General features: G+C 41.3%; 3 protein-coding genes across 8 annotated transcripts in view; 1 reads left to right on the top strand and 2 right to left on the bottom strand.

Moving 5' to 3' along the window:
* The window catches only part of INTS12 (integrator complex subunit 12), a 30,910-nt gene extending 12,313 nt beyond the window's left edge, over positions 1-18,597 (bottom strand). The window contains exons 1-4 of the mRNA XM_050944517.1: positions 18,510-18,597; positions 8,703-8,868; positions 4,869-5,021; positions 4,156-4,343 (exon numbers count right to left, since the gene is read on the bottom strand). Of these exons, the coding sequence (XP_050800474.1) occupies positions 4,156-4,343; positions 4,869-5,021; positions 8,703-8,858 (497 nt within the window). The 5' untranslated portion in view covers positions 8,859-8,868; positions 18,510-18,597. The remainder of the gene's footprint in view (positions 1-4,155; positions 4,344-4,868; positions 5,022-8,702; positions 8,869-18,509) is intronic.
* PPA2 (inorganic pyrophosphatase 2) overlaps positions 1-27,230 on the bottom strand; it is a 456,033-nt gene that overhangs the window by 415,328 nt on the left and 13,475 nt on the right. The window lies entirely within an intron of this gene.
* GSTCD (glutathione S-transferase C-terminal domain containing) overlaps positions 17,914-27,230 on the top strand; it is a 153,372-nt gene continuing 144,055 nt past the window's right edge. Inside the window, exons 1-2 of one of the 6 annotated variants that reach the window (XM_050944508.1) lie at positions 18,661-18,706; positions 20,102-20,188. The gene's annotated coding sequence lies outside the window, so the exon portion shown is untranslated. Of the gene's footprint in view, positions 18,132-18,281; positions 18,304-18,607; positions 18,707-20,101; positions 20,189-27,230 lie in introns of those variants that run through there. The other 5 variants (XM_050944509.1, XM_050944510.1, XR_007773244.1 and 2 more) reach the window with 5 other exon arrangements.

Raw genomic sequence — 27,230 nt, 5'->3', positions numbered from 1 at the left:
CTGGCAATTACACTGGGCATAGCCTTCGCAGAGAGAGTTAAGTGGAGCTGGTGGCCTTTTAGGTAGTCTGGCTTGCTGAGGATATCACAGGGTAAATAAGGGAACTCCAGTCTCTGCCGAAGAGAGATTCATAGTTTCTAGGACTGGAAGGGACCTCGAGAGGTCATCGGGTCCAGTCCCCTGCCCTCATGGCAGGACCAAATATGTCTAGATCATCCCTGATAGACATTTATCTAATCTACTCTTAAATATCTCCAGAGATGGTCATTCCACAACCTCCCTAGGCAATTTATTCCAGTGTTTAACCATCCTGACAGTTAGGAACTTTTTCCTAATGTCCAACCTAAACCTCCCTTGCTGCAGTTTAAGCCCATTGCTTCTTGTTCTATCCTTGTTTCTCCCTCCTCCTTATGACACCCTTTTAGATACCTGAAAGCTGCTATCATGTCCCCTCTCAGTCTTCTCTTTTCCAAACTAAACAAATCCAATTCTTTCAGCCTTCCTTCATAGGTCATGTTCTCTAGACCTTTAATCATTCTTGTTGCTCTTCTCTGGACCATGTCCAATTTCTCCACATCTTTTTTGAAATGCAGTGCCCAGAACTGGACACAATACTCCAGCTGAGGCCTAACCAGCACAGAGTAGAGCGGAAGAATGACTTCTCATGTCTTGCTCACAACACACCTGTTAATGCATCCCAGAATCATGTTTGCTTTTTTTGCAACAGCATCACACTCATATTTAGCTTGTGGTCCACTATAACCCCTAAATCCCTTTCTTCCATACTCCTTCCTAGACAGTCTCTTCCATTCTGTATGTGTGAAACTGATTGTTCCTTCCTAAGTGGAGCACTTTGCATTTGTCTTCATTAAACTTCATCTTGTTTACCTCAGTCCATTTCTCCAATTTGTCCAGATCATTTTGAATTATGACCCTATCCTCCAAAGCAGTTGCAATCCTGCTCAGTTTAGTATCATCTGCAAACTTAATAAGCATACTTTCTATGCCAATATCTAAGACGCTGATGAAGATATTGAACAGAGCTGGTCACAAAACAGATCTCTGCGGAACCCCACTTGTTATGCCTTTCCAGTAGGATTGGGAACCATTAATAACTACTCTCTGAGAACGGTTATCCAGCCAGTTATGCACCCACCTTATAGTAGCCCCATCTAAGCTGTATTTACCTAGTTTATCGATAAGAATATCATGTGAGACCGTATCAAATGCCTTACTAAAGTCTAGGTATACCACATCTGCCGCTTCTCCCTTATCCACAAGGCTCATTATCCTATCAAAGAAAGCTATCAGATTGGTTTGACATGATTTGTTCTTTACAAATCCATGCTGGCTATTCCCTATCATCTTACCACCTTCCAAGTGTTTGCAGATGATTTCCTTAATTACATGCTCGATTATCTTCCATGGCACAGAAGTTAAACTAACTGGTCTGTAGTTTCCTGGGTTGTTTTTATTTCCCTTTTTATAGATGGTCACTATATTTGCCCTTTTCCAGTCTTCTGGAATCTCTCCTGTCTCCTGTGATTTTCCAAAGATAATAGCTAGAGGCTCAGATACCTCCTCTATTAGCTCCTTGTGTATTCTAGGATGCATTTCATCAGGCCCTGGTGACTTGCAGGCATCTAACTTTTCTAAGTGATTTTTAACTTGCTCTTTTCTTATTTTATCTTCTAAACCTACCCCCTTCCCATTAGCATTCACTATGTTGGGCATTCCTTCGGACTTCTGGGTGAAGACCGAAACAAAGAAGTCATTAAGCATCTCTGCCATTTCCAAGTTTCCTGTTACTGTTTCTCCCTCCTCACTGCGCAGTGGGCCTACCCTGTCCTTGGTCTTCCTCTTGCTTTTAATGTATTGATTAAAAAGTCTTCTTGTTTCCCTTTATTCCTGTAGCTAGTTTGAGCTCATTTTGTACCTTTGCCTTTCTAATCTTGCCCCTGAATTCCTGTGTTGTTTGCCTATATTCATTCTTTGTAATTTGTCCTAGTTTCCATTTTTTTATGTGACTCCTTTATATTTTTTAGATCATGCAAGATCTCGTGGTTAAGCCAAGGTGGTCTTTTGCCACATTTTCTATCTTTCCTACCCAGTGGAAACATGATGCTGATGAGCCTACAATGGGTGCTTTGGGTGGACCACAAGGGGGGAAATATAGGTACAGTTACCTGAAATGGTGACACAAATGTATTCAAGGCTCCCAATGTGAGGAAATGTTTACAGCTGAATTCACCAAAATGTATTTTGATTGGCTAATTTTAAGGAATGAGATTGTCAGGCCTTTTTGAACAGTTTATTTGAAGGTCACTTAAAGGGATAGGTGGAGTGGAAGAAAAAAAGCTTTACCTTCATGGATACTGCCCTCCCCACTATCTCACAGGAATTCACTGTAACACTATTGGATCTTCATCATCCTGATCCTGAAATATGTTCTGATCAGGATGAGCCAGAGAGCGGGAACCAGATGACTTCAATACCTCCAATGGCTTCAAATAAATCCTGGATAATCACCTGAACTTTGGGTTTCTGTTTTCACTGCCTCTCTAGTGTGTCATTTTCTTTCCCCATTTCATTTCTCCGCTTCTTTCTCTCTCACCTGTTTAATAAGAATCTGGCTTAGATGGCCCAGGGAGTTCCATCTTTTGCAACAGAGCTATAAACCGGTAACCAAAAAGGCTAGTTAAAAGCAATGCCTTAACAAGCCTGACAATGGTAAAAGTTTGCCAAGTCATGGAGTGGCTAAAAAACATATGCTGGGCTTGTGCTTCTCCAGCAGCAATGCTGCAAGTGACAATCAGCTCCACAGACAAAAGCTGCATTTTCTTTCTTGGCTGTTCTTTTACCTCTTCTTCTGTGCATGTCTTTTGTCTTAAAAGAAATGGGATCTGACTTCAAGGACAACTGCAGCAGCAACAGCTCAAGACCATCTAAACTCATTTTTTCTCTTTTCCCTCAAAAGGACAGGTAATACCATCATTAATACCATCTAAAAAGTCTGTGAAATAGGGGTAAAAGACTCTATTCAGCTAAAAGGGAATAATGTAAATTGTTAAAATGAAAGCTTTACTTAATACTTTGCATTTCAAATGCTTGAACTGTTTTTCCTTCTTTTTCTGTGTCTTTAATAAAAGATTAAAAAAGACTTTTTCCCATTTATAACAATCATCATAAAAGTCTGCAATAACTTGACATGAAAATTCAAACCACAATTAACTGTTTGAAGTTGTAACTGCAACAACTTATCCATTGTTGGACCCGAGATACTCCTTAATTAACACAGCAAGAGCCTGAAAAGTGACTGAATAAATAAGTAAATAAGATAAATTTTCTTATTCAACAACTTTGATCCCTATGTGAGTGTGTATTCACAAAATACATGCTTGCTACTTTTTCCTTCTACTAGCCCTGCAAAGCTTGTACGTCACCAACAGAATTGTCAGTTAAGTTCAATTTCAGTCGTTATTAGTAGTCAAGATGCATAAGTTAGACAAACCTATCTTGACTCATGAATTCCAAGATAAATTTTCAGGGCTGGCCATTCAAAAAAACAAGACAAAAACAAACCATTTTTACTTGTAAACCAATTGAAAAATCATTTTGGAAACATGGAAAAACAAACATAATATGTTATCAATGTCACTTTTAAAAAACACTTCAAAATAGACCCTAACTTGAAGCGCACTGCTCATAGGTAGTGATTAACTGCCAAGTTTGGCTACCAATATTTAAAATGAATACTTGTTGTGCTATATTTATATACTGGCTACTTACGATGTTCAATGATTCCCGCCCTCCACCCAAGATTTGCAGAAGTCTTACCATTGGCAAAACATTGGTATGGTAAATAATTCCTCCAAAGACTTGATATTTGTCTTACTATGACTTAGATATTTTTCTTCTTAAAGGCCTCATGTTTCAGGAAAGCATCTGTATTCAGGAAGCCACTTGCTTAAGTCCCATTGAAGTGCTTTCTACAATCAGGTCTAAGATTATTTATAAAATAAAAAAAACTCTGGTCTAATTTGATATGGAGACACAGAGACTACAAATATAAAACTAATTTGTCATTTTCATAGAAGAACTCATTAGAAGGAGTGTATGTGTGTGTGCGTGTCTGACAAAGCATGAGTCACTTACCGGCAAACAACGCAGGCTAAGCCCATTTCCATGGCAAAATCATCAGCACTGGTTTCATCAAAACTAGACAGATCAGGCATGGATAAATCCTTGCTAGTCTGGACTGTGATAGGGGATGAACGAGCCTCTTGCTTCTCTATCCTGGGTTTCTTTGGAACATCAACTCCTTCACCAATTTCCACTTTCATCTATTAAACACCACACACAGAGATGGTGAAAATGTGAAAAGTTAGTGGTTAATTGTTAGCTAAACAACTAACTGGTATAATTAATTTACAAATACAAGTAGGTAAATTATGCACTGTGGATCTGCACAATACAGCTGGCACCCCACCAAAACATTTGTGAACTAAAAGCGTAGAAAAGTCATCAGTTGTACAACTCACAATGATTTGTAAAAGGTTCAGTGGTCTTTTTTTTAATATAACAGTTTAGCATATTTTTATTGATTCTTCTCCTCCCAACAAAAAGTAGTATATAAAGACATTTGGGAAAAGTTATGATAAATCCTCTGCTGTACTGTTGCGTCTGTGCTAACTTATGATCCTATGGAGCAAGAGGTGACATGCTGCAGATGCAGCTAAAATGAGTCAGAATAGCCAAGTTCTGCGTGAACAATTTGGTTTTGGATGAATAATAATTTTAAATTCAAGCATAAAAGGAGCTCTTTTAGTCCACAATTATTTCACTATTAGAACCAAAATTGGGCTTACTTTATCAGCAGTCCTCTTCTCTGTTTCTTTTTTCACCTTTTCTGTTGTGATGGGCTTGCCATTATTGTTGCCTGAAGGCAGACTGGACAAAGCTTTAGGCTCCTGCTTACTGGAAACTGGCTTGGTAATAGACACTTTGGGTTGCTCTACTTCCTAAAAAGATGAAAAAAATGCTGATAAACATAACACATAAGACACTTGCTACTTTGCAACTGCTTAGGTCACAAATCTAGGTAAGCATTACATTTTCTATACACTCATTTAAAAAATGGCACAACATTGTATAACAAGTGTTTCCATTTTTTTAATCTTCTTAGAGGTAAATATTACTGGGATCTAGAACAACATTAACCAATCAAATCATATATGTGAATAAGTGTACCGTGGCCCTTTGGAGTGAATTCAACCTCACCTCCATCTCCTCTTACTATTCACCTTTTCAGAGAGAGGTTTGTTTATTTTTCTGGATACCTAAGTGCCTCTTCCCTTTGGAACATTAATATCAAAGGCAAAACTTTCATACTTCCAAAATTCACAGCCACAATGAGCAGATATTTTCAGATAGTTCTGATGACAAAATTCAATGTACATAACCTTACATAAATTGGCTTCTGGTGTCAGTAAGCATCAATATCTCATTCCTTCTGGGAGGAAAATATTGACCTTTGCTTAATCTTGGTCAATATTTATCTCGAGTCAATAAATCTTGATATGCATCTCAACACAAGTCAATAACTGCTTATTTGTGTCAGTGATGGATAATAAACAGGTCAATTTTAGACATAAGTGATTAAATTAGTCCCCAAAGCCAAAGCAATATGTGTGAAAATCAGAGGGTATGTCTACACTACAGGATTATTCCGATTTTACATAAACCGGTTTTGTAAAACAGATTGTATAAAGTCGAGTGCACGCGGTCACACAAAGCACAATAATTCGGCGGTGTGCATCCATGTACCGAGGCTAGCGTCAATTTCTGGAGCGTTGCACTGTGGGTAGCTATCTCGTAGCTATCCCATAGTTCCCACAGTCTCCCCCACCCATTGGAATTCTGGGTTGAGATCCCAATGCATGATGGTGCAAAAACAGTGTCACGGGTGATTCTGGGTAAATGTCGTCACTCATTCCTTCCTCCGTGAAAGCAACGGCAGACAATCATTTCGCGCCCTTTTTCCCTGGATTGCCCTGGCAGACACCATAGCATGGCAACCATGGAGCCCATTTTGCCTTTTGTCACTGTCACCGTATGTGTACTGGCTGCTGCTGACAGAGGCGGTACTGCAGTGCTGCACAGCACCATTCATTTGCCTTTGCAAGGTAGCAGAGACGGTTACCATTCCTATTGTACCGCCTGCCATGCCATTGTAAATTGGCGATGAGATGACGGTTATCAGTCGTTATGTACCGTCTGCTGCTGTCATGGGTGCTCCAGGCTGGCCTTCACTGAGGTCGGCCGGGGGCGCAAAGACAAAAATTGGAATGACTCCCCGGGTCATTCCCTCCTTTATGTTTTATCTAAAAATAGAGTCAGTCCTGCTTAGAATATGGGGCAAGTGTACTAGAGAACCAGTGTACCAGAGAGCACAGCCGCTCCGTGTCAGATTCCGCAGAAATGATGAGCTGCATGCCATTCTAGGGGGTGCCCCTGCAACAACCCCACCCGTTGCTTCCCTCCTCCCTCAACCCTCCTGGGCTACCATTGCAGTGTCCACCCATTTGTGTGATGAAGTAATAAACAATGCAGGAATAAGAAACACTGACTTTTTAGTGAGATAAAATGAGGGGAAGGAAGCCTCCAGCTGCTGTGATAGTCCAGGCAGGACATTAAATGGTGACGGGGGAGAGGAGCCCAGCCTCCCACTGCTATGACAGTCCAGGCAGTACAGAATCTTTTCTTTAGACATGAAAGGGGGGGTGGGTGGGTGATGGAGCTCAGCCTCCAGTTGCTATGATGAAGACGGTTACCAGCTGTTCTGTACCATCTGCCAGGAATGACCGGGAGTCATTCCTATTTTTACCCAGGCGCCCCCGGATGACCTCACCGAGGCCAGCCAGGAGCACTCATGGGCTGATGATGACGATGGATAGCAGTCATATTGTACCGTCTGCCACTGGGGAGGGGAGAGGAGAGGAGAGGATGCTGCTGTTCAGTGCCGCAGCACCCCATCTACCAGCAGCATGCATTAGACATATGGTGACATTGAAAAAAGTCAAGAAACGATTTTTTTCCCCTTTTCTTTCACGGGGGGGGCGGGTGTGGGGGGGGGTAAATTGACGAGATATACCCTGAACCATCGCGGACAATGTGTTTGACCCTACAGGCATTGGGAGCTCAGCCAAGAATGCAAATGCTTTTCGGAGACTGCAGGGACTGTGGGATAGCTGGAGTCCTCAGTACCCCCTCCCTCCCTCCATGACTGTCCATTTGATTCTTTGGCTTTCCGTTACGCTTGTCACACAGCACTGTGCTGTGGCCTCTGTCTATCATAGCCTGGAGATTTTTTCAAATGCTTTGTCATTTCGTCTTCTGTAACGGAGCTGTGATAGAACAGATTTGTCTCCCCACACAGCAATCAGATCCAGTATCTCCCGTACGGCCCATGCTGGAGCTCTTTTTGGATTTGGGACTGCATCACCACCCATGCTGATCAGAGCTCCATGCTGGGCAAACAGGAAATGAAATTCAAAAGTTCATGGGGCTTTTCCTGTTTACCTGGCCAGTGCATCCGAGTTCAGACTGCTTTCCAGAGCGGTCACAATGGTGGACTGTGGGATACCGCCCAGAGGCCAATACTGTCAATTTGCGGCCACACTAACCCTAATCCGACATGGCAATACCGATTTCAGCGCTACTCCTCTCGTCGGGGAGGAGTACAGAAACCGGTTAAAAGAGCCCTTTATATCGATATAAAGGGCCTCGTTGTTTGGACGAATGCAGAGTTAAATCGGTTTAACGCTGATACATTCAGTTTAAATGCGTAGTGTAGACCAGGCCAGAGACTGAGCAAGGTGCCATGATTGAAATTTCAGTTACTTTGGGAACAAGAAACCACAGCTGGGCATTTAATACAGATTATCCACTTGGCAGTGGAAAGCAGTAGGTTATTGGTGGGGTCCCTTTAATATAATATTCTCCATCTTAAACAGCGTTTAGTACTTGTTAGCTTAATGCACTACTGGAAGAAGCTCAGACACTACAGTGATGCGCATGTTATAAGAACCTCTACAGAACAGAACATGACACACAATTGTTTTCATTCGTCAGATGTGCTAGTTGTTTGGTTCTGCAAATCATTTGGACTTTAAAACCTGCCCCTCAACGTTTTTTCTTCTTCTTGCTGCATACGAATTAATCAACAGAATGTACAGAAAACTGATGTCATTTTACCATTATCTGGCTACATTGCTTAAGATTTACACTCATCAACAATAATTAACCTGCATTTTTATGAGCTTTTAGCTCTAATTTTTGATTCAGGATGGATGAGCAACCTGGTACAGAAGTAACAGACATACCACCACCAAAGCCAGGATAAAAGTATTCAGAAAGCACCATGTTACAAAGAGCCCCTCCCACCCCAACAGGGAACAGCCCTCTTCCAGGACCAGACACTGTGCCACTGAAGTCACTACGAATTTTTCCTCTAACTTCAGTGGCACCAGAATCAAATGCATAAAGGTCAGTGATCAAGTAATAACATAGCTACTCCGCAAGTCTGTTTTCTCCCTCTTTCTGACTCTCACAGTTCTTCAGCTATGAAACTTGAAACAGGAATAGCTGGAGCTTTAATACTCCATATAAAAGTGACCTACATGTTCTATTCATGTGAATACCTTTTGTGAAGGACGATAGCTTGAATCAATTCCTCTGGCCAAAGACTCATCAAGCAGAGCTTTTAGCTTTTCAGCCGAATCCTTATTCTTTGAATGAAGGAAGCCCAGGGCTTTCAAAAAGATGGGATCAAGCTCCAAGTTCACTGTAGCAGCCATAATAGCTTCTCTGAAAGAAATGAAAAAGAGAACATTGAACTTTATTCATGTGGAGTACAACTCAAATGACACAACAGCTAATAATCTCACAGACAACTCTTTTCAAGAGAAGAAATGGACACATTATTTATCACATCAGTTCTAGCATAGATATGAATTAAAAAAACAAAACTGATAAACAAAGCCACAAAAGCCAACTACCTTCCACCTCCATCAGAAGACAATGAATTTGCTGCGTTCAAGAAAGACAGAGTAGCAGCATCTTATCCCACAGCAGAAATAATGTCTGATTCTGAATTTGGCAAACCCAAAGTCAGAAAATCAAATGTACTGTATTCATGAGAATGCAATGCATATTTCAGAATATCGTTATTCAGAACATAAGCAAAATTCAAGTGTAATAAATTAAAAGTGAGTGACAGTTTCAAGAAAAGAAACTAATAGGTTGTAGATTTCCTCCTTATATAATAAAATACTAAACTTTCATTGCATGCACACTGAATTTCATCTGGTTGCTTACTAACACTAACATATTTGGAAAAATAATTTTCTTTGCAGACACAATTTTGAACTTTTCAGAACAATAGCTTCTCATTATAACACCTAGAACAGTTACGTCACAATTTTTGGTTTAAAAAAAATGATAAAATCTAGATGTTAATTGCTTAATTTTAACTGACAAAACAAGGAAATTAAGTATTCAGGCTATTATTTGTCCAAGTAACTTTGTGATTATTGCGTACATTTGATGACAAGTAAAAACTACCTAGGTTTGAGATGCCACAATATACAATGAGATGAAATAAGGGAAAGGGGCAGAATTAATTTTAAAATGTCTTTTCTTGCTAGCAGCAATTTTTTTCCACATCTGAGTTTTCTCTGCTCAGTTAAGCTACATAACTAATTCTTTCTACCTAGATAAGCAAGGAGCTGTCAGTCTCTGCAACATAAATTCCAGGAAATGGCAATTACATAAGAGATCCTCCTTACAGAAGAAGAAATTCTCCCAAATCAGCAATATATCTTTATTATTTCAGTTTAAGGAAAGCTACAGCAAATAAGACTTCCAGTCTTTTCTAAAAAGTATGACATGTAAGTATTCCTAATCCCTTTTATCATCATGCCACATTTATTGAGATTTCTTATTTCTAACCCTATAATTTGGAAAACTCTTTTAAAAGAGCGTTCATGCCACTCTCCGAAAAAATACAGCTTGGACACGTACTCTGGTTCCAGCTTGCAGAGCCTTGCCTGACTGAATTCTTTTTTATGTTAAGCGCAGTGAAAATAGTGAGCTTTAACCTCTCTGGACAATCCACCAGCAGTGACAAGCTGCTCCATCATTGCTTGCCTGGAAGTCTTCAGGAGTCTTTATCACATGCTGGGCTTTCACAAGACACTAGAGAATCACTCTACCAAGATCATCAAGGAGTTCAGCATATAATAGACTTCATAAGGATTTTATCAATGGACCCAGCAGAGAGCTAAGAATCCTGTTCAGAACCTTTTCTCTATTCCTTAATCATTGCTTCTTGTCAAATCATATCTCAGTGGCCACAGAACTTCTACTAGTATCTCCTGAACACCAGTAACTCTGGTTTTGTACTGATCAAGCAAAGACTACAGTGTAAGCTCATCTCAGGGCAACTCAGTTTCGCTTTGATGTCTATAAAAATGGAATTCAATGCACATGGAAAGCAGTTGCCCTCCTCTCATATACATCCACCTATGGTAACTGCTCAGGCCACTCTTGTGATCTGTGGGCTGTATTACCTGCTCTTTTTCTTTGTTCAGTATTTACGGTCTGCGTTTCAGTAGCATACCCTGTATCTCTAGGTCTCTGTTAAATACCCAAAGATACAAAGTATGTGAGATAATAGAACCCTTATCACAGACACTGGAATAATGCACTGCTTGAGGAACTTGACGTTCCTTTCTTGTGAGTTTTCCTGTTTACAAGTCTCTATATAACATATTGACATGGTCAGAACAGATATTAGTAACCAGCCAAACTCAGGATGCCGTCAGGCTAAATGTGATTTCTTGAATTAAAAGAACTCTGAGAAAATGTCTATAAGCAATGTTGAGTCCAACAGCACAAGGACAATTTTGTTTTCTAACAGGTAACAGTTTGTAGATCTAATTCTAACTTCAGCTTTTAAGAACGCCTCTGTCAAGGAATTGTTAAAAAAAGAGCACTGTTTGTGTTCAATCCTTTGATCTGCATACCATGGCTTTCTCTCTTCGGACTTCAAGGTTAATATAATAATAATGATGCATACTAGTACTGTCACAGTTAAGAATTTGTCTGTCTCTACTGTAATCTCTCATTTTCAGGGGGTTTATAAGGCTATTTAAAATATGCAGAGGCTGAAACTTGGCACACAAGCGCTCAGCATGGAAATGAATTTTCAATTAAAAAAGATCTATTTTGTTGCTTTTTAAGATAAAGAAAGTGGGAAAATTTATTTACCAGAGTGGGATGCTCATATGCTAACTTAAAAATGGACTTGATCTGCAAAAATAAGGTTGATGATCTGCTCTCCTTACATGCACAGGTCTCTTACTGGAACACAAAAACATAGGAAGTTTTATATTGGCCCACTGTCTGTCTGGTCCAGCATCTTGCCATTTACAGTGGCTAGTATGACAAACATTACAGTAATGAAAGAAAGGACGATCCAGTGATTAGGTCACTAGACTGGGGCTTGGCAGACTGGGGTTCAATTTCCCCCTGTCACAGACTGCCTTGAGCCAATCACTTAGTCACTCTGTGCCTCAGTTCCCTATCTGTCGAATGGAGATCACAATATTTCTATGCTGCACAGTTATGCGGAGAAATAAAGTCAGTGAAGTACTCAAATACTATGGTAATAGAGGTGATATAAGTAGTATCTTCGATAATATGCAAGAAACCCCATAATGGACAATTATGAAATAACCTCCCGCTATGGGAAATTTCTTAACTGCTGTCAGTGGTTGGCTGCGTAAGGCCTGAGAGCTTATATCTCTAATTTAAAGAAAACAAAATACCAAAAACCCTCCACCCCATATAGTGAAACCAAGGATATTCTCATTCATATTTACGTCTAATACCCCTCTGAAGCCTATAAAAATCCTGGCCTCAATGGTATCTTGTGGCAATGAGTTCCACACTAATTATGTACTATCTGCAAAAAGTATTTGCTTTTATCATTTTAAATTTAATCATTTAAATCTCAGTTTAAAGGTCCTTTTGTTCTTATATTATTGAAAAGGATAAATAGAAGCATCAACTTTACTGTTCATATTTTACTTATTATTTTGTATATCAGTTTTGTGTCTCTTCTTATTCGTTTCCTCTCTCAACTAAATGAACCCAATCTTTTTCACGTCTCTTCATATGGAAGTCTCGCCACTCCTCTAACTATTTGCATCACTTGTTTCTGAACTCCTATTTATGTCATCTTTTTTGAGATAGGGTGCCAGAACTGAACACAATATTCCAAGAAAGGGCACACCACTGATTTATATGACAGTATTCTAACAGTGCAGTGTAATCAATCCCATTCTTTCTAAAACCTAACATTGCTTACTGCTTTGACTACTACTAATTATCAAGAAGCGCTTTTTCATTTACAATAACAATCTAGGTTGTCTTCAGAAATAGCTACCTTAGAATCCAGAAATGTGAATTAATAGTTCAAGGTGAAATGTATTGGAAGGAAAATTTTGTAGCTGTCAATACTAAATTTCACTTGTCAACATGCTGACAATCCACCTGTGTTTTTTTGGTTCCACTATTCATCCCAGTCTTCTCTGGTTTTGACTATTTAAATAATTTTATGTCTGCAAATTTTGCTTTTCCCACCCCTTTTTCAGATCACCAATATATTAAATACCCACTCTAGCAAACTGCATGCACCCACCGCCCAATATAACATATTGCCTGGCTAAAAATTTACCTTTTATTCTTACTCTTTGTTTACAGTTTTAGATCTATGACAGAGCACGGCCTTTCACAGAAAGGCTTTTAGCCTCTCATTAGGGACCCAAAAAGCTTTTTGGAAGTCCAAATAAATTATATTATCCAGTTCTCCTTTATCCATTATTTAGTAAATTAGAGCAATATAATTTTTAGGGCTGTTGAATAATCGCAGTAAACTCACGCAATTAAATTAACTGTGATTAAAAAAATTAATCGTGATTAATCACACTGTTAAACAATAGAATACCAATTGAAATTTATTAAATATTTTTGGATGTTTTTCTACATTTTCAAATATATTGATTTCTATTACAACACAGAATACAAACGGTATAGTGCTCACTTTATATTATTTTTATTACAAATATTTGCATTGTAAAAATGATAAAAGAAACAGTATTTTTTAATTCACCCTATACAAGTAGTGTAGTGGAATCTCTTTATCGTGAAAGTGTAACTTACAAATGTAAATTTGTTGTTGTTACATAACTGCACTCAAAACCAAAACAATGTAAAACTTGAGATCATACAAGTCCACTCAGTCCTACTTCTTGTTCAACCAATTGCTAAGACAAATATGTTTGTTTACTTTTACAGGAGATAATACTGCCCTCATCATGTTTACAACGTCACCTGAAAGTGAGAATAAACATTTCCATGGCACTTTTGTAGCTGGCGTTGCAAGGTATTTACATGCCAGATATGCTAAACATTCATATGCCCCTTCATGCTTCAGAGGACATCTTCAGAGGACATCTTTCCATGACGATGATGCTTGTTAAAAAATTTGTGACTGAACTCCTTGGAGTAGAGTTGTATGTCTCCAGTTCTCTTTTATCCACATTCTGCCATATATTTCATGTTATACCAATCTGGATGATGACACAGCACATGTCCATTTTAAGAACACTGTCACAGCATATTTGACAAAATGCAAAAAGGTACCAATGTGACATTTCTAAAAATAGCTACAACACTCCACCAAAGGTTTAAGAATCTGAAGTGCCTTCCAAAATCTTAGAGGGAAAAGGTGTGGAGCATGCTTTCAGAAGTCTTAAAAGAGCAACACTTGGATGTGGGAACTACAGAACCCGAACCACTAAAAAAAGAAAATCAAACTTCTGCAGGTGGCATCTGACTCAGATGGTGAAAATGAACATGTGTCGGTCTCCTCTGCTTTAGACTGTTATTGAGCAGAACATGTCATCAGCATGGATTCATGTATTCTGGAATGATGGTTGAAGCATGAAGAGACATATGACTCTTTAGTGCATCTGGCACATAAATATCTTGCGATGCTGGCTACAACAGTGCCATGCGAACACCTATTCTCACTTTCAGGTGACATTGTAAACACGATGTGGGCAGCATTATCTCCTGCAAATTGCAACCAAACTTGTTTATCTAAGCGACTGGCTGAAGTAGGACTGAGTGGACTTGCAGGCTCTAAAGTTTTACATTGTTTTATTTTTTAATGCAGTTATTTTTTGTCCCTAATTCTACATTTGTAAGTTCAACTTTCATTATAAAGAAACTGCACTACAGTAAAGTAACTCCTCACTTAAAGTCGTCCCGGTTAACATTGTTTCATTGCTGATCAATTACAGAACATGCTCGTTTAAAGTTGTGCAATGCTCCCTTATAATGCTGCTTGGCAGCTGCCTGCTTTGTCCACTGCTTGCAGGAAGAGCAGCCCGTTGCAGCCAGCTGGTGGAGGCTTGGAACCTGGATAGATCGGCAGCCCCATCAGCCCCCTGTTCCCCTAAGATCCCTGTGCAGCAACCGCTCAGCAGGCTATCAATTGCCGGCAGTTCAGCTGTCCCTCCCCGCTACTGCCATGTGCTGCTCCTGCCCTCTGTCTTGGAGCTGCTCCCCAGAGCCTCCATCTTGCTGTGTCGGGGGGAGAAGGGGAGTTAATAGGGGGGCTAATGTCAGGGTGTCCCCTTCCCCCCTGCTCCCCACTTACCCCATCTTCCATAGAGCAGGGGGATACATGACAGGGCTTGATGAAGGGAGCTTCCTGGCAGCAGCTGCCATCTCAGCTTGCTGATCAACTTAAAAAGGCAGTGTACTTAAGAGTGGGCAGTGTACTTAAGTACGCTGGTACTTAAAGGTGCAACTTAAAAAGGCAGTGTACTTAAGTACGCTGGTACTTAAAGGTGCAATGCACGTCTCTCTCTCACACACAGGGTGTCTCTCTGTCTGCCACGCTGTCTCCCCTCCCTCCATTTGTGCTGCCTTATAGAGTGTGAGGCTACACTAACGAGTTAAACCTTGAGGGCTCAGCCAATTGCTAGTTCATCATTTAGCAGTAAGGCATTCCCTGGGAAATATCCCACCTTCTGACTTCAGCACCTCAACCAAGCTTCACAATCGCTTTGTACCAGTTTTGTTTGTTTAAAACTTATTTTGTGTGTGTGTGTATGTAGAGAGAGAGAGAGAGAGAGAGAGAGAGAGAAAGAGAGAGAGTCTTTTGTCTGGTGAAAAAAATTTCCCTGGAACTTAAACTCTCCTATTTGCATTAATTCTTATGGGGAAATTGGATTTGCTTAACATCATTTCGCTTAACGTCACATTTTTCAGGAACACAACTACATCGTTAAGTGAGATGTTACTGTACTTGTATTAGGTGAATTGAAATAAACTATTTTGTTTTTTACAGTGCAAATGTTTGTAATAAAAATAAATATAAAGTGAGCACTATACGCTTGGTATTCTGTGTTGTAATTGAAATCAATATATTGGAAAATGTAGAAAAATCCACAAATATTTAAATAAATGGTATTCCATTATTGTTTAACAGTGCAATTAATTGTGTGATTAATCGCAATTAATTTTTTTAATCATTTGACAGCCCTAATAATTTTCCTTTGCAGAATAAGTGCTGGTTTGTGTTTTATATTCAATTTTCCTTGTACTGCAGTGCAGTTCATTGGTCTGTAATTACCAGGACCATCCCACTGCCTTTTTATATGAAAGTTAAATTTGCTACTCTCCAGTCCTCATAGAGAGGGAATTATGTTAATTACACTGAATTTTTTGTTAGCAACTCAGCCACATAAGTTCCTTGGGAACTCTGATTTCACCATTTGGTCCAGTGACTTCTTGTTCTTTATCCATTTATTCAAGCACCTCCTCTTCTGAAACCTCAATCCCAAAGAATACCTCCAGCTTTATTACATGAAAAGTAGGGGTCTAGAGCATAGGTCTCCAAAGGTTCCTTTGTGATTAAGAAAGATGCAAAGAATCAGCTGAGCTTTTCTATAATTGCTCCCTTCTCACCCTGCTAGCCCAGGAACCCCAACAATTCTCTTGGAGGCTACCTGCTTCTAACAACTACACATTTTCATGTTTGTATTAGGTCAGGCTAATTGCTGTTCAGATTCAGTTTTAGCTCCTATTTTCTAATTTTCTTGCCCTAGTTCACATGCCACTGTATTGGTCCATCTCTTTCACCAGTGGGTCCTGGAAAAGAAGGGGAATGCTTAAGGGGTTGAGGTGATCCTGCAGTGTCCATCTTGGGGAGATTTTTCTGGAGAGGAGGGTATGTAGACGGACAGGCTGAAGGAGAACCTAGATTGAGGGCAGACTTTGCTTCTGCATTCACATAACCCTGACTTACTGATTGCTGCCTAAAAACTGCCTCACTTAGGGGAAAGGCCACAAAGATACTGGATGCTGCCTGAGTGCATGTTATAGTTTGTTGATTTAGGTCATTGGTTAATTGTTTCAGTTTATATCTCAATGGTTTATCCTCCCCACCCATTCCTAATCAACGCACCACCTTGTGAGTTTCAGTAGGCAAATTGTTTATTACATCAGGTTCTGGAGAGTCCTTAGATATTGTCTTCATGAAGATTTTCAGATGCAGGATCAAGTTTGCTTAAAACTGAACTCGGGGACTAATCACAAAGCCACAATTTTAACCTCTTAATATACCACTTTGGATGTAAGGATTATTTACATTCATAGATTCCAAGGCCAGAAGGGACCATTGTCATTATATAGCCTGACTTCCTGTATAGCACAGGCCACGGAACTTCCCCATAATTTCTCTTAGAAAAACATTCAATCTTGATTTAAAAATTTCTAGCGATGAAGACTCCACCATGACCCTTGGTAAGTTGTTCCAATTGCTAAAAAAATTATGCCTCATTTCCAATTTGAATTTGTCTAGCTTTAATTTCTAGCTACTGGATCATGTCATACCTTTCTCTGCTACACTGAAGAGCCCATTATTAAGTATTTGTTCACCAAGTACTCATAGACCACTGCTGTCAAATCACCCCTTAATCCTCTGTTAAAATAAACAGACTGAGAGCTCCTGAAGTCTCTCATTATACAACGTTTTCTAATTCTTTATTGATTCTTGTGTTTCTTCTCTGAACTGTTTCCAATGTATCAAAATTGTTCTTGAACTGTGGACACCAGAATTGGACAGAATATACCAGCAGCAGTCATACCAGCGTCAAATACAGCTTTATATTAGATTCCCTTTAAGAAGGGAGCAGTGATCTGAAGTCTACTAATTCCTTGTCTTGAGAATTTTTAAAATATACAAAATCAAAATTTAAAGGTCAAAAAGAGATTATAGTCTTTCACCACTGCAAATTTTAAACAAGCTATGCTACACATGAAGACACATTATGCCCAAATTACATGTATTCTTAACTGAATATTTGTTGATCTAATCCCTCAACATTGCTGTCTGGTTTTAGATTGTGAGCTCCTGGGGGCAGGGATTATGCCTTCTTCTCTATATGGAAAGCACTTATCACATGATGGGGTGCTACCACAAATAAAGTATAACTGTCCAGAGGCAAATCTTTCAGTTTTATTCCAGTGTTAACCATTTAACTAGTTTGCATTTAACTCAGGTGTGAAGCTACAGACTGTGTCTTCAAAGGAGAATGTGTTTTAATCTTGAAAGAGATTTAAGTATTCAAGTGAAGTTCAAAAATCATACAATCAGAGTTAGAAAAGACCTATTAGGACCAATTCCCTCACAGAAACAAGTTCCTGCTAGCTGTTTATAACAGCGGCACCCAAGAACACAGCTAATGAGAACCTTCCATTATCAGTTACTATAGTGACCTAAACTCAACACTATCTACGAAAATCAAGTATGTGCATGTGTGTGGCAGAACAGGGAAATGATTCATTGTGTACAGCAAAAAACAAAACTGCACTGAAGATTAAAGCAAAATAAAGTGGCCACTCTCCTACAAGGGAACTTCAGCATTACAAGGGGGGCAGGGAAAGGGCCTCGTCACTAGGTCGATAATAAACCATTGGTTTGTACGGTGGTAAGTTTCCTAAAAGGCTGAAAGCAGCAAGTCGAAAGCGAGGGAGTTGCTCGGCCCAGTGATCAGCCCCCCTGCACTGCAATAACACGACGCTGCCCCCTGATCCGACAGCCTGAGCCCGACTCCCAGCTGGGCCCGGAGGGAAGCCTCGGCTCTGGACCGGGGCAGCTCGGTACATCTGGGTGTATCCGCGGGCTCCGTCCCTGCCAGGGCTGTGCAGCGCCGAGCTCGGCCCGGCCGCTCGCGAGTTAGGCCCAGCGCGGGGCTCACGGACGGTATGGGGGGGGCGCAGCCTGTGCCCCGACCCGTCCTCGGCCCTGCTGCCGCCCTGGGTCCACCTCACCTGGCTCCTCCCAGGAGCCTCCGCCCGCTCCTTACCCCTCGCCGCTGGCCTGGCTCCGTCCCGCCTGCCGGTCCCCGGCGCCCGGCGAGTGACGCAGAGCGGAGCCCGGGCGGCGGGAAGGGCCGGCGGGAGGAGGCACCGCGGCGGCAGCGTGCGGAGGAAGAGGCGGAGCCAAGGAGGAAGCGGCTGAGTTGGGGGAAAGGGGAGTCTGCTGCCTGGGGCCGGGGCTGGGGTAAGCGGAGCCGAGCCCTGAGCAGTGAGGGGCTGAGGATGTGGGGTGAAGTCTCCTGGGACACGAGGAGGGGCAGGTGCCGTGGATATGGGGTGCATCTGTGGGGCATAGGGACCGTGGTGTGGGGCAGATGCTGTGGATGTGGGGTGCACCCCTAGGGGATAGAGACCCCGGGGGGGACAGGTGCCGTGGATATGGGGTGTATCTCTAGGGCACAGGGACCGTGGTGTGGGGCAGGTGCTGTGGATGTGGGGTGCACCCCCAGGGCACAGGGACCATGGTGTGGGGCAGGTGCTGAGGATGTGGGGTGCACCCCCAGGGCATAGGGACCCCAGGGAGGGGCAGGTGCCGTGGATATGGGGTGCATCCCTGGGGCACAGGGACTATGGTGTGGGGCAGGTGCTGAGGATGTGGGGTGCACCCCCAGGGCATATGGCCCCCAGGGAGGGGCAGGTGTCATGGATATGGGGAGCATCCCCAGGGAGGGGCAGGTTCCCTGGATATGGGATGCATCTCTAGGGCACAGGGACTGTGGTGTGGGGCAGGTGCTGAGCATATGGGGTGCACTGCTAGGGCATAGGGACCCCAGAGAGGGGCAGATGCCGTTGATATGGGGTGCATCCCTAGGGCACTGGGACTGTGGTGTGGACAGGTGCTGAGGATGTTGTGTGAAACCTCCCTGGGACACGGGGAGGGGCAGGTGCCGAGGATGTGGGGTGCAGCCCTGGGGCACAGGGATTGCCGTGTGGGGCAAATACTGAGGATGTAGGGTGAACTGCTGAGGCACATGAACCTTTGTGAGGGGCAAGTATTGAGGATATATGGTGAGTCCTCTGGTATGTGAGGGTGACCATAGTCACTCATCACAGGGGCCTGGGGCATTCACCCTTAATTTTTCATTTACTTTCCCATGGGTTTTGCTGGCATGGGTTTGGGGAACTATCCCCCAACCCCTTGAACCCTCTGTATTAGGCAGCTAATTCCATAGCTCCCACTGCCGTGGATGCGTGGCAAAGACCACGGTCCAGGTTGTGAATGTAACAACCCTCAGGAAAGTCTGTCAGCAGGGTTTGAATCCTGGATGTTAAGTCCTGCAGCACAGATTTCTGCTACGTGAGCTAATAGAGACTCTCCACTACTTGGTAACACTAGTCGGTTGTTATTTTCTGGTAAAGGGACGAGGCAGAATGCAGGAACCCAGTCCTTGCCAGTATGATACATGAATAGCTAAGAGATCCAGACATGTTCATAACTAGCATTCACTGCAGAGCTATTAGCAATTAAGAAACAGGGAAATCACCAAATGAACCAAATAAAAGGTTGACAATTAGTCCACTCCGTCTTACTTCTTGTTCAGCCAGTTACTAAGACAAACAAGTTTGTTTACATTTACAGGAGATAATGCTGCCCTCTTCTTATTTACAATGCCACAGAAAGTGAGAACAGGCATTTGCATGGCCCTTCTGTAGCTGGCATTGCAAGGTATTTACATGCTAGATATGCAGTGATGAGCTGCCAAAATATTAACAGGTTCCCTCCTCCTCACCCCACGAGGGGGTCATGCCCCCCTCCCAGGACTCCTGCCCCATCCAACCTCCCACGTTCCTTGATACCCCCCCCCGGGACCCCTGCCCCATCCAGCTGCCGTCCCTGTCCCCTGACTGCCCCCTACAGCCCCTCCAACCCCTCCTCTCATTCTTGGTGGCCCCCTGGAACTCCTGCCCCATCCAACCACCCCTTCTCTCTGTCCTCTGACTGCCCCTGGAACTCCTGCCTGCCCTCCACAGCCCCATCCAACCCCTGCTCCTTCCTGACTGCCCCCCCGGGACCCCTGCCTGCGTTCAATCCCCCTGTTCCCTGCCCTCTGACCGCCGCAACCCCTATCCACACCCTCACAACCCCACGAACTCCCTTGTCCTCTTCCAACACCCCATACCTGCTCCCTGTACCCTTACTGCACTGCCTGGAGCTGCTCGGCTGAGACCGGGCTGGAGCCACTCCGCCGGGCTGGGGCTGGCGCCATAAGGCCCGGGCCGGAGCCACTTGACTGGGACCAAGGCCAGCACCGGCACCGCGGGGCCCGAGCTGGGCCAGGGCTGGGCCGGAGCCGCTCGGCTGGGACTGGACTGGGCCATGCCGCCCCTCTCTGGAGCCTTCCTCGCGCCCCTCCTCCCCAGCTTACCTGCCTGCTGCCTGTGTTTGCGGGAAGCAGGGGACGGGGAGGAAAAGAGGGGCGGAGTGTTCAGGGGAGGAGAGGGAAGAGAGCTGGGGCCGGGGCGGGGTGGGCAGCTGCTGGAGCTTTTGTTAAATAAAGCCCTTTTAGAACCTGTTGTCCTGGAACAACTGGTTCTAAAAGGGGTTCTAAATTTAACAACCGGTTCCTGCGAACCAGTAAGGACCGGTTCCATCTTGCCACTGCAGATATGCTAAAGATTCGTATGCCACTTCATGCTTCGGCCACCATTCCAGAGGACATCCTTCTTTGCTAATGATGCTCTTTAAAAAAAAAACTCATTAATTAAATTTATGACTGAACTCCTTGGGTTATGTGTTCCCTGCTCTGTTTTACCCACATTCTGCCATATATTTCATGATAAGAACACTTTCACTGCAGATTTGACAAAATGCAAAGAAGGTACCAATGTGACATTTCTAAAAGTAGCTACAACACTCCACCAAAGGTTTAAGAATCTGAAGTGCCATCCAAAATCTGAGAGGGATGAGGTGTGGTGCGTGCTTTCAGAAGTCTTAAAAGAGCAACACTTGGATGTGGAAACTACAGAACCCGAACCACCAAAAAAAATCAACCTTCTGCTGGTGGCATCTGACTCAGAAACTGAACATGCATCAGTCTGCATTGCTTTGGATTGTTATCGAGCAAAACCCGTCATCACCATGGATGCATGTCCTCTGGGAATGGTGGTTGAAGCATGAAGGAACATACGAATCTTTAGCACATCTGGCACGTAAATATCTTGCGACACCAGGTACAACAGTGCCATGAGAACGCTTGTTCTCAGTTTTAGGTGACATTGTAAATAAGAGGTGGGCAGCATTATCTGCTGCAAATGTAAACAAACTTGTTTGAATGATTGGCTGAACAAGAGTAGGACTGAGTGGACTTGCAGGATCTAAAATTTTATTTTTGAATGCAGTTTTTTTGTTCATAATTCTAAATTTGTAAGTTCCACTTTCATAATAAAGAGATTGCACTACTCTATGTTGAAAACATCCAAAAATATTCAAATAAATGGTATTCTATTATTGTTTAACAGTGCGATTAATCACAATTAATTTTTTTTAATCGCTTGACAGCCCTAGTACTGATCAGTTTCACTTTCTTTCAGTTAGTGTTTACTTTTGGTTCTCATGCACTACTAAGAACACTCGAAATGGGTTGCAGACACGAAGAGATTTGTTCAAAATAATTTTTTCCACTTTTTCTTAAAGACTTGTTCATAGACATATTTTTCATGATCATATTTTTTTCAGAAGAGCCCTGAATTTGGGACAAACTTGAACTGACAATATCTCTTAAAACTTTTTTTATGTTTAATTATTCATTAATTAATGTGATAGGCTGGACTGCAAAACCCACTAGTCCCATCCCTATGTCACCTATTGACACTTAATAAAAATACTTTGCTTGTTTACTGAAACAAGAGCCAAGTATAACTGTATATAATTATTGAACAGTAATTACAGGCATATGTGAGAGCCCATCGTGTCTGGAACAGTTTAATAATGACTCTGCCATTTCTGTTTTACACACTTTCAAACTTCTTGTGCTAGAGGAAATGTAAAAAGTCTCGTGTTAAATAACGACCAAACCAATCTGGAACACAAAGGTGATCAGCAAAAAATTCCTTCCTCCTCTTAGTTCTCTTCCCATTACTGCATTCTGTTTTTCAAAGGGATGACAACTATTTGAAAGTGCATATCTAATCTCTATAATTATTTCCTGTCCAATTTTGCTAAAATTTATAATTGCTCAACTCTGCTAAGAGACAGAAAAAGGAAACTTAAAGCTGGAAGAAGAAGAGGAAAATGCCAGTGAACGAGCATCTGATTTAGATCACTTTGAGCATGTGGTTTGGATGACATGAGGCAAAGGGTTAGTGCTTCCAGCAGGAGGTGCCAGTGAAACTCACTATGGCCTAGCTAGTGTAACCTTGGAAAATTAACTGTTGCTGCAGTGAGCATCAGCAGTGTCTGTACATGGTTGAACAGCAAGTAGAGACCAGAATAAACAACAGAAACTATGATTTTCTTTTCTGAAATGATGCTGAACATGGTTTGTACTGGTCTGCACATGTACTTTTACTGTGTTCAACTGGAGCCGTTGTCAGCAATATGGTAACTTTCCTGGTGTAGGCTTATGTGAACTACTAGATTTTTAACTATATTTAATGTGTCCTTGTATAGTATTCATGTACAGTTGTCATTTTAAAAAATAAGATGAAGGCAGTATCATTAACTATAGAAACTGCAGTGTTAAAGGGATTGTGGAAAAGTTCCTATTTGAGAGAACAGTTAACTGGGAATAAAAAATAGGTGCTTTTGAACGTAGCAGGTGGCTTTGCATTGATCACCACCTTCTGTCTGAGGCTGAATAAAGAAATTTCCTAGATATTTGAGGTAATGAATTATCTGTTTCATGGCGAAAGGGTTTTTTATGTCTGCGAGAGTGAGAGCAAGAGAAACCTGCTGGATTAATCTAAGCCTTTAGACTTCACAGATGAATGGAAAATATAACTGAGAGACCACGCTGAGCATATAATTGTGCAGTTGGTACAGTTGACTGTGGAAGTTAGAGGTCAGAAAATATACTTCCCAATTCTTTGCAAACTGATTTGTGTAAGCAAGGGAGAAAGGTTTTCCTAGCACTCCTCTCTGAAACTGGAATTGTGATAGATTACCTGCTCATAGAAGTTGGAGGTGTTTTAAAGATGATCTTCAAAGGATTTTTTCAGCAATTGTCTTCTTGTCTTTTTTGCTGCTTTTATGATTTATAAAGAAGGCCTGAAAAGTTTGTTGTTTTGAAGGGTTTTTTTCCCCTAATTTTTTTGTTTTATAAATATCAGGAATGTCTAATACTGTCTTTTCTGGTTATGCTGGAGAACCCTCTGGGAGGTCTCACGGATCTTTATTGAGACTTCAAACACCTTAATTGAAAGAGCAAGGAGGTTGAATCTTTAACAGTGCTCATTTTATTTGGGATTTTAGAAACTGAAATTACATGTCTGTAAACATTAAAAACAAAAAGTTTTAGACATTGACTAAAAATCTCTTCCCCTCTCAATTGTTCAGATTTCTCTTGGCTCTTGTGATGTCACCATTTCAGTAGTTTTCCAGTTATCACAGAATCTTCCAGCCTTGCCATGACCTGAACGTTTTATATGAAAAACAAGAAAAATTAACTTAAATTAACTTAAATTAAACAACTCCCATCCCCCACTTTCAGACCACCTTTACATATCATAAAGAAACAAAAAGAAAGGGCATGAGCACAAATTTCTTTCTTCTTCTCCATTTACTACAGATTATCTTTAAAACTTGTATGGAGGTTTCTGATGCTCTGTCACTATAGGCTGTATATTAAGAGCGAAGAAAAAACCAAAAACAACCCAAACACTCTGTGGTGACCTGTTATATCTCTTTAGAGGTTTATTCTTTTTCTGTAACAAATTGTTTTGATTTAACCTTGTTTGAACTATATTCTGAAAATTAATTCTGTATTAAGATATTAAGGACTGGAGTAATTTTTATGGAACAATGTTTTTTTCTCTACTGGGAAGACATAGTCTAAAGCATAGATATGAAACGGACAGTGATAATGTGCCTAAAAAGGTACAAAGTTTTTTTCCCTCTGTCAAACACTCTGGAGAATTTAAGATTTAATTTAAAAAAAATGTCTTAGCCACTCTGGTTGCAAAAATAACTTTCCAAATATGAGCCAATATAGTGTTGTCTTCTCTGCAAAGAACTCTGAAACTTTCCAAAAAAGCTCTGAGAAATGTTGTGCCACAGTTCAACTTAACATAATGTTCTCTCAGAAGCCTAATGATGACACATTAATATAAACATTGTTAATTAGTTTACTGCTGATTATTTTAAGGGAAACGTCCAGTTATTGTACTTTGTTCATTCCAACAACATTCAGTAGGAATAGAGGAAGAGATGGCTACCCTCACCCCAGTAGTGTTTTTTAAAGTCTCCTATTGTAAGCAGTGAAGCCCTGTAGTAGGTTAGTCCTTCCTCTGCCTGACTCTCAGCACCTGAGTCTACACTCAGTCTAAGCTTCTGTCTGTCTGCAGCCAGCAAGTGCTTATTATCATCTTTTCTCAGTGCAATCTCTGATAGCTGTTTCCTACTCTGTAGTACACTGAGAATCTACAAGAGAGCAGCTGGGGAAAAAGCAATAGGCAAGCAGGCTCTGTTAAGGAGATTGTAGTATGGGAGAAGAGGATACATTGTAATTAATCTCCTTTTAATGCAGGCCCAGGGAAGTGGGGAGAAAAAGATCTGGATGATAAAAGATGGTAAGGCGAGGTGTGAAATTCAAAGGGTGGGGGAATTATTATTATTTATTAACTGCTGGCAGGGTACTCGGCACTGTATGCATGATAATATTGCAGTTCTAACGGAGTTTACGTCCTACAAGACAGACCCAAGTAAGATAAGGGTGAATCAGAAGAGGTGTTCATTGTTTAATATAATTTTATTCGGTTTTTTGTGTAGTTTGCGGGAGAGGAGTGCAGACTAGAGACCAGCATGATTGAAATGACGTAAATGTGAAGTATTGACACCAGCAGAGTTACTTCGCACTAGTGTAACTACAATCACACTCTGACCGTAGGAGTTCAAGCTGCTTCAAAATAATTTAAGAAACCTGACATTTTGGGGGAGTCCATTGTGGACAGAGAACAGTATAGTGTCCTAAGTGGACCTAATTAAGAATGTAATTTGTTTCACTTCATAGAATGAGTTTAATACTGCTGTTTATCTTAACTATCTCATAAACTGAATTCAAGAAAACAAAGATGAGAGATCACTTAGGCTGTGCTTTCATTAGCAATTTTTTAAAAATTTCCCCATCATTACCTCTTTTGCAGCTTCACCTTTGTTTCAATAGTGGGCATACTAGTTATAGAGTGGCTGCTTGTGTGTTAACCACTGTGTCATTGAATCTTGTTCAGGGAAGGTCTAAACCATATAGCAATTCAAATACTGGTGGCCGATCTGTACTAGAGCCTTTATGAACTCAGGGTTTTGTTTTTTTTTTGTGTAGTTACATGGATATGGCTGTACCAGTGGAAAACCCTAGTGCAGGTTTTCCATACTGGTATAAAAGTGACTTGAACCAGTGCAGCTTCCTGGGGATAACTACACCAGTACGAACCCTCCCCAGCATAAGCATGGCCTTCTTTTGTCACCACTAATACCATCAGTGGTGCTACAACAGTGGAATTTAAGAAAGGTGGTAGATTCCAAAAGCAACAAAAGAGAAATGAAGAATTAAGATTTATAGGGTGAAATCCTGGACGCATTGGAGTCAATGAGGGTTTTGTTGTTAACTTCTTTAGGGCCAGGATTTCACTCATATACTCCAGAAGGGACTATTGTGATAATTGAGTTTGACTTCTTGCAAGTTTAAAGATGGTGTATATTTCACCATGGCTGTCAAAGCATCTGAAATTTGAACTTGAACTCTCTGGCATTGAAAACGAAATCTACCACTAGGCGACCAAGTCAAGATGGACAGAGGAGTAGACAAGCAGCTGGTAGTGGTTTCCTAAATGAGTGAAGCTCTTCATGACATTTTTGGGAGGTCCACTATTGACAGAGAACAGTATATTGTCCTAGATGGACCCTACTTTGTTCAACTCCATAGAATGAGTTTTAATTCCTCTGATCTAAATTAGCTATCTCAGAAGCTGTCATAAACAGATAGGTAAGGGTTAATGTTCTTTTACCTGTAAAGGGTTAACATAGGGAACCTGACCAGAGGACCAGACTTTTTCAAATCTGGGTGGAGGGAAGTTTGGGTGTGAGTTTCTTTGTTCTTTGTCTTGTGTCTGTGCCCTCTCGGCTATGAGAGTGATTTTTCTATCTCCAGGCTTTCTAATCTTCTGTTTCCAAGTTGCAAGTACAAGGATAGTAAGACAATAGGTTTATATTGTTTTCTTTTGTATTTACATGTGTGTAGTTGCTGGAATGTGTTAAATTGTATTCTTTTTGGATAAGGCTGTTTATTCATTTTTTTCCTTTAAGCAATTGACCCTGTATATTGTCATCTTATTACAGAGACTATTTTTAATGTCTTTTTCTTTCTTTTTTTTATATAAAGCTTTCTTTTTAAGACTTGTTGGAGTTTTTCTTTAGTGGGGACTCCAGGGAATTGAGTCTGCAACTCACCAGGGAATTGGTGGAAGGGAAAAGTCAAGGGGAAAATCTCTTTGTGTTAGATTTACTAAGCCTGACTTTGCATACCCTCTGGGTGAGGGGGAGAGATTAGATCTCT

This window comes from Gopherus flavomarginatus, chromosome 3 (genome assembly GCF_025201925.1).
Source record: "Gopherus flavomarginatus isolate rGopFla2 chromosome 3, rGopFla2.mat.asm, whole genome shotgun sequence".
In the NCBI taxonomy this organism is placed as follows: Eukaryota; Metazoa; Chordata; order Testudines; family Testudinidae; genus Gopherus; species Gopherus flavomarginatus.
Note: the sequence above shows the minus strand (reverse complement) of the source record. Positions and strands in the feature narration are given on the sequence as shown.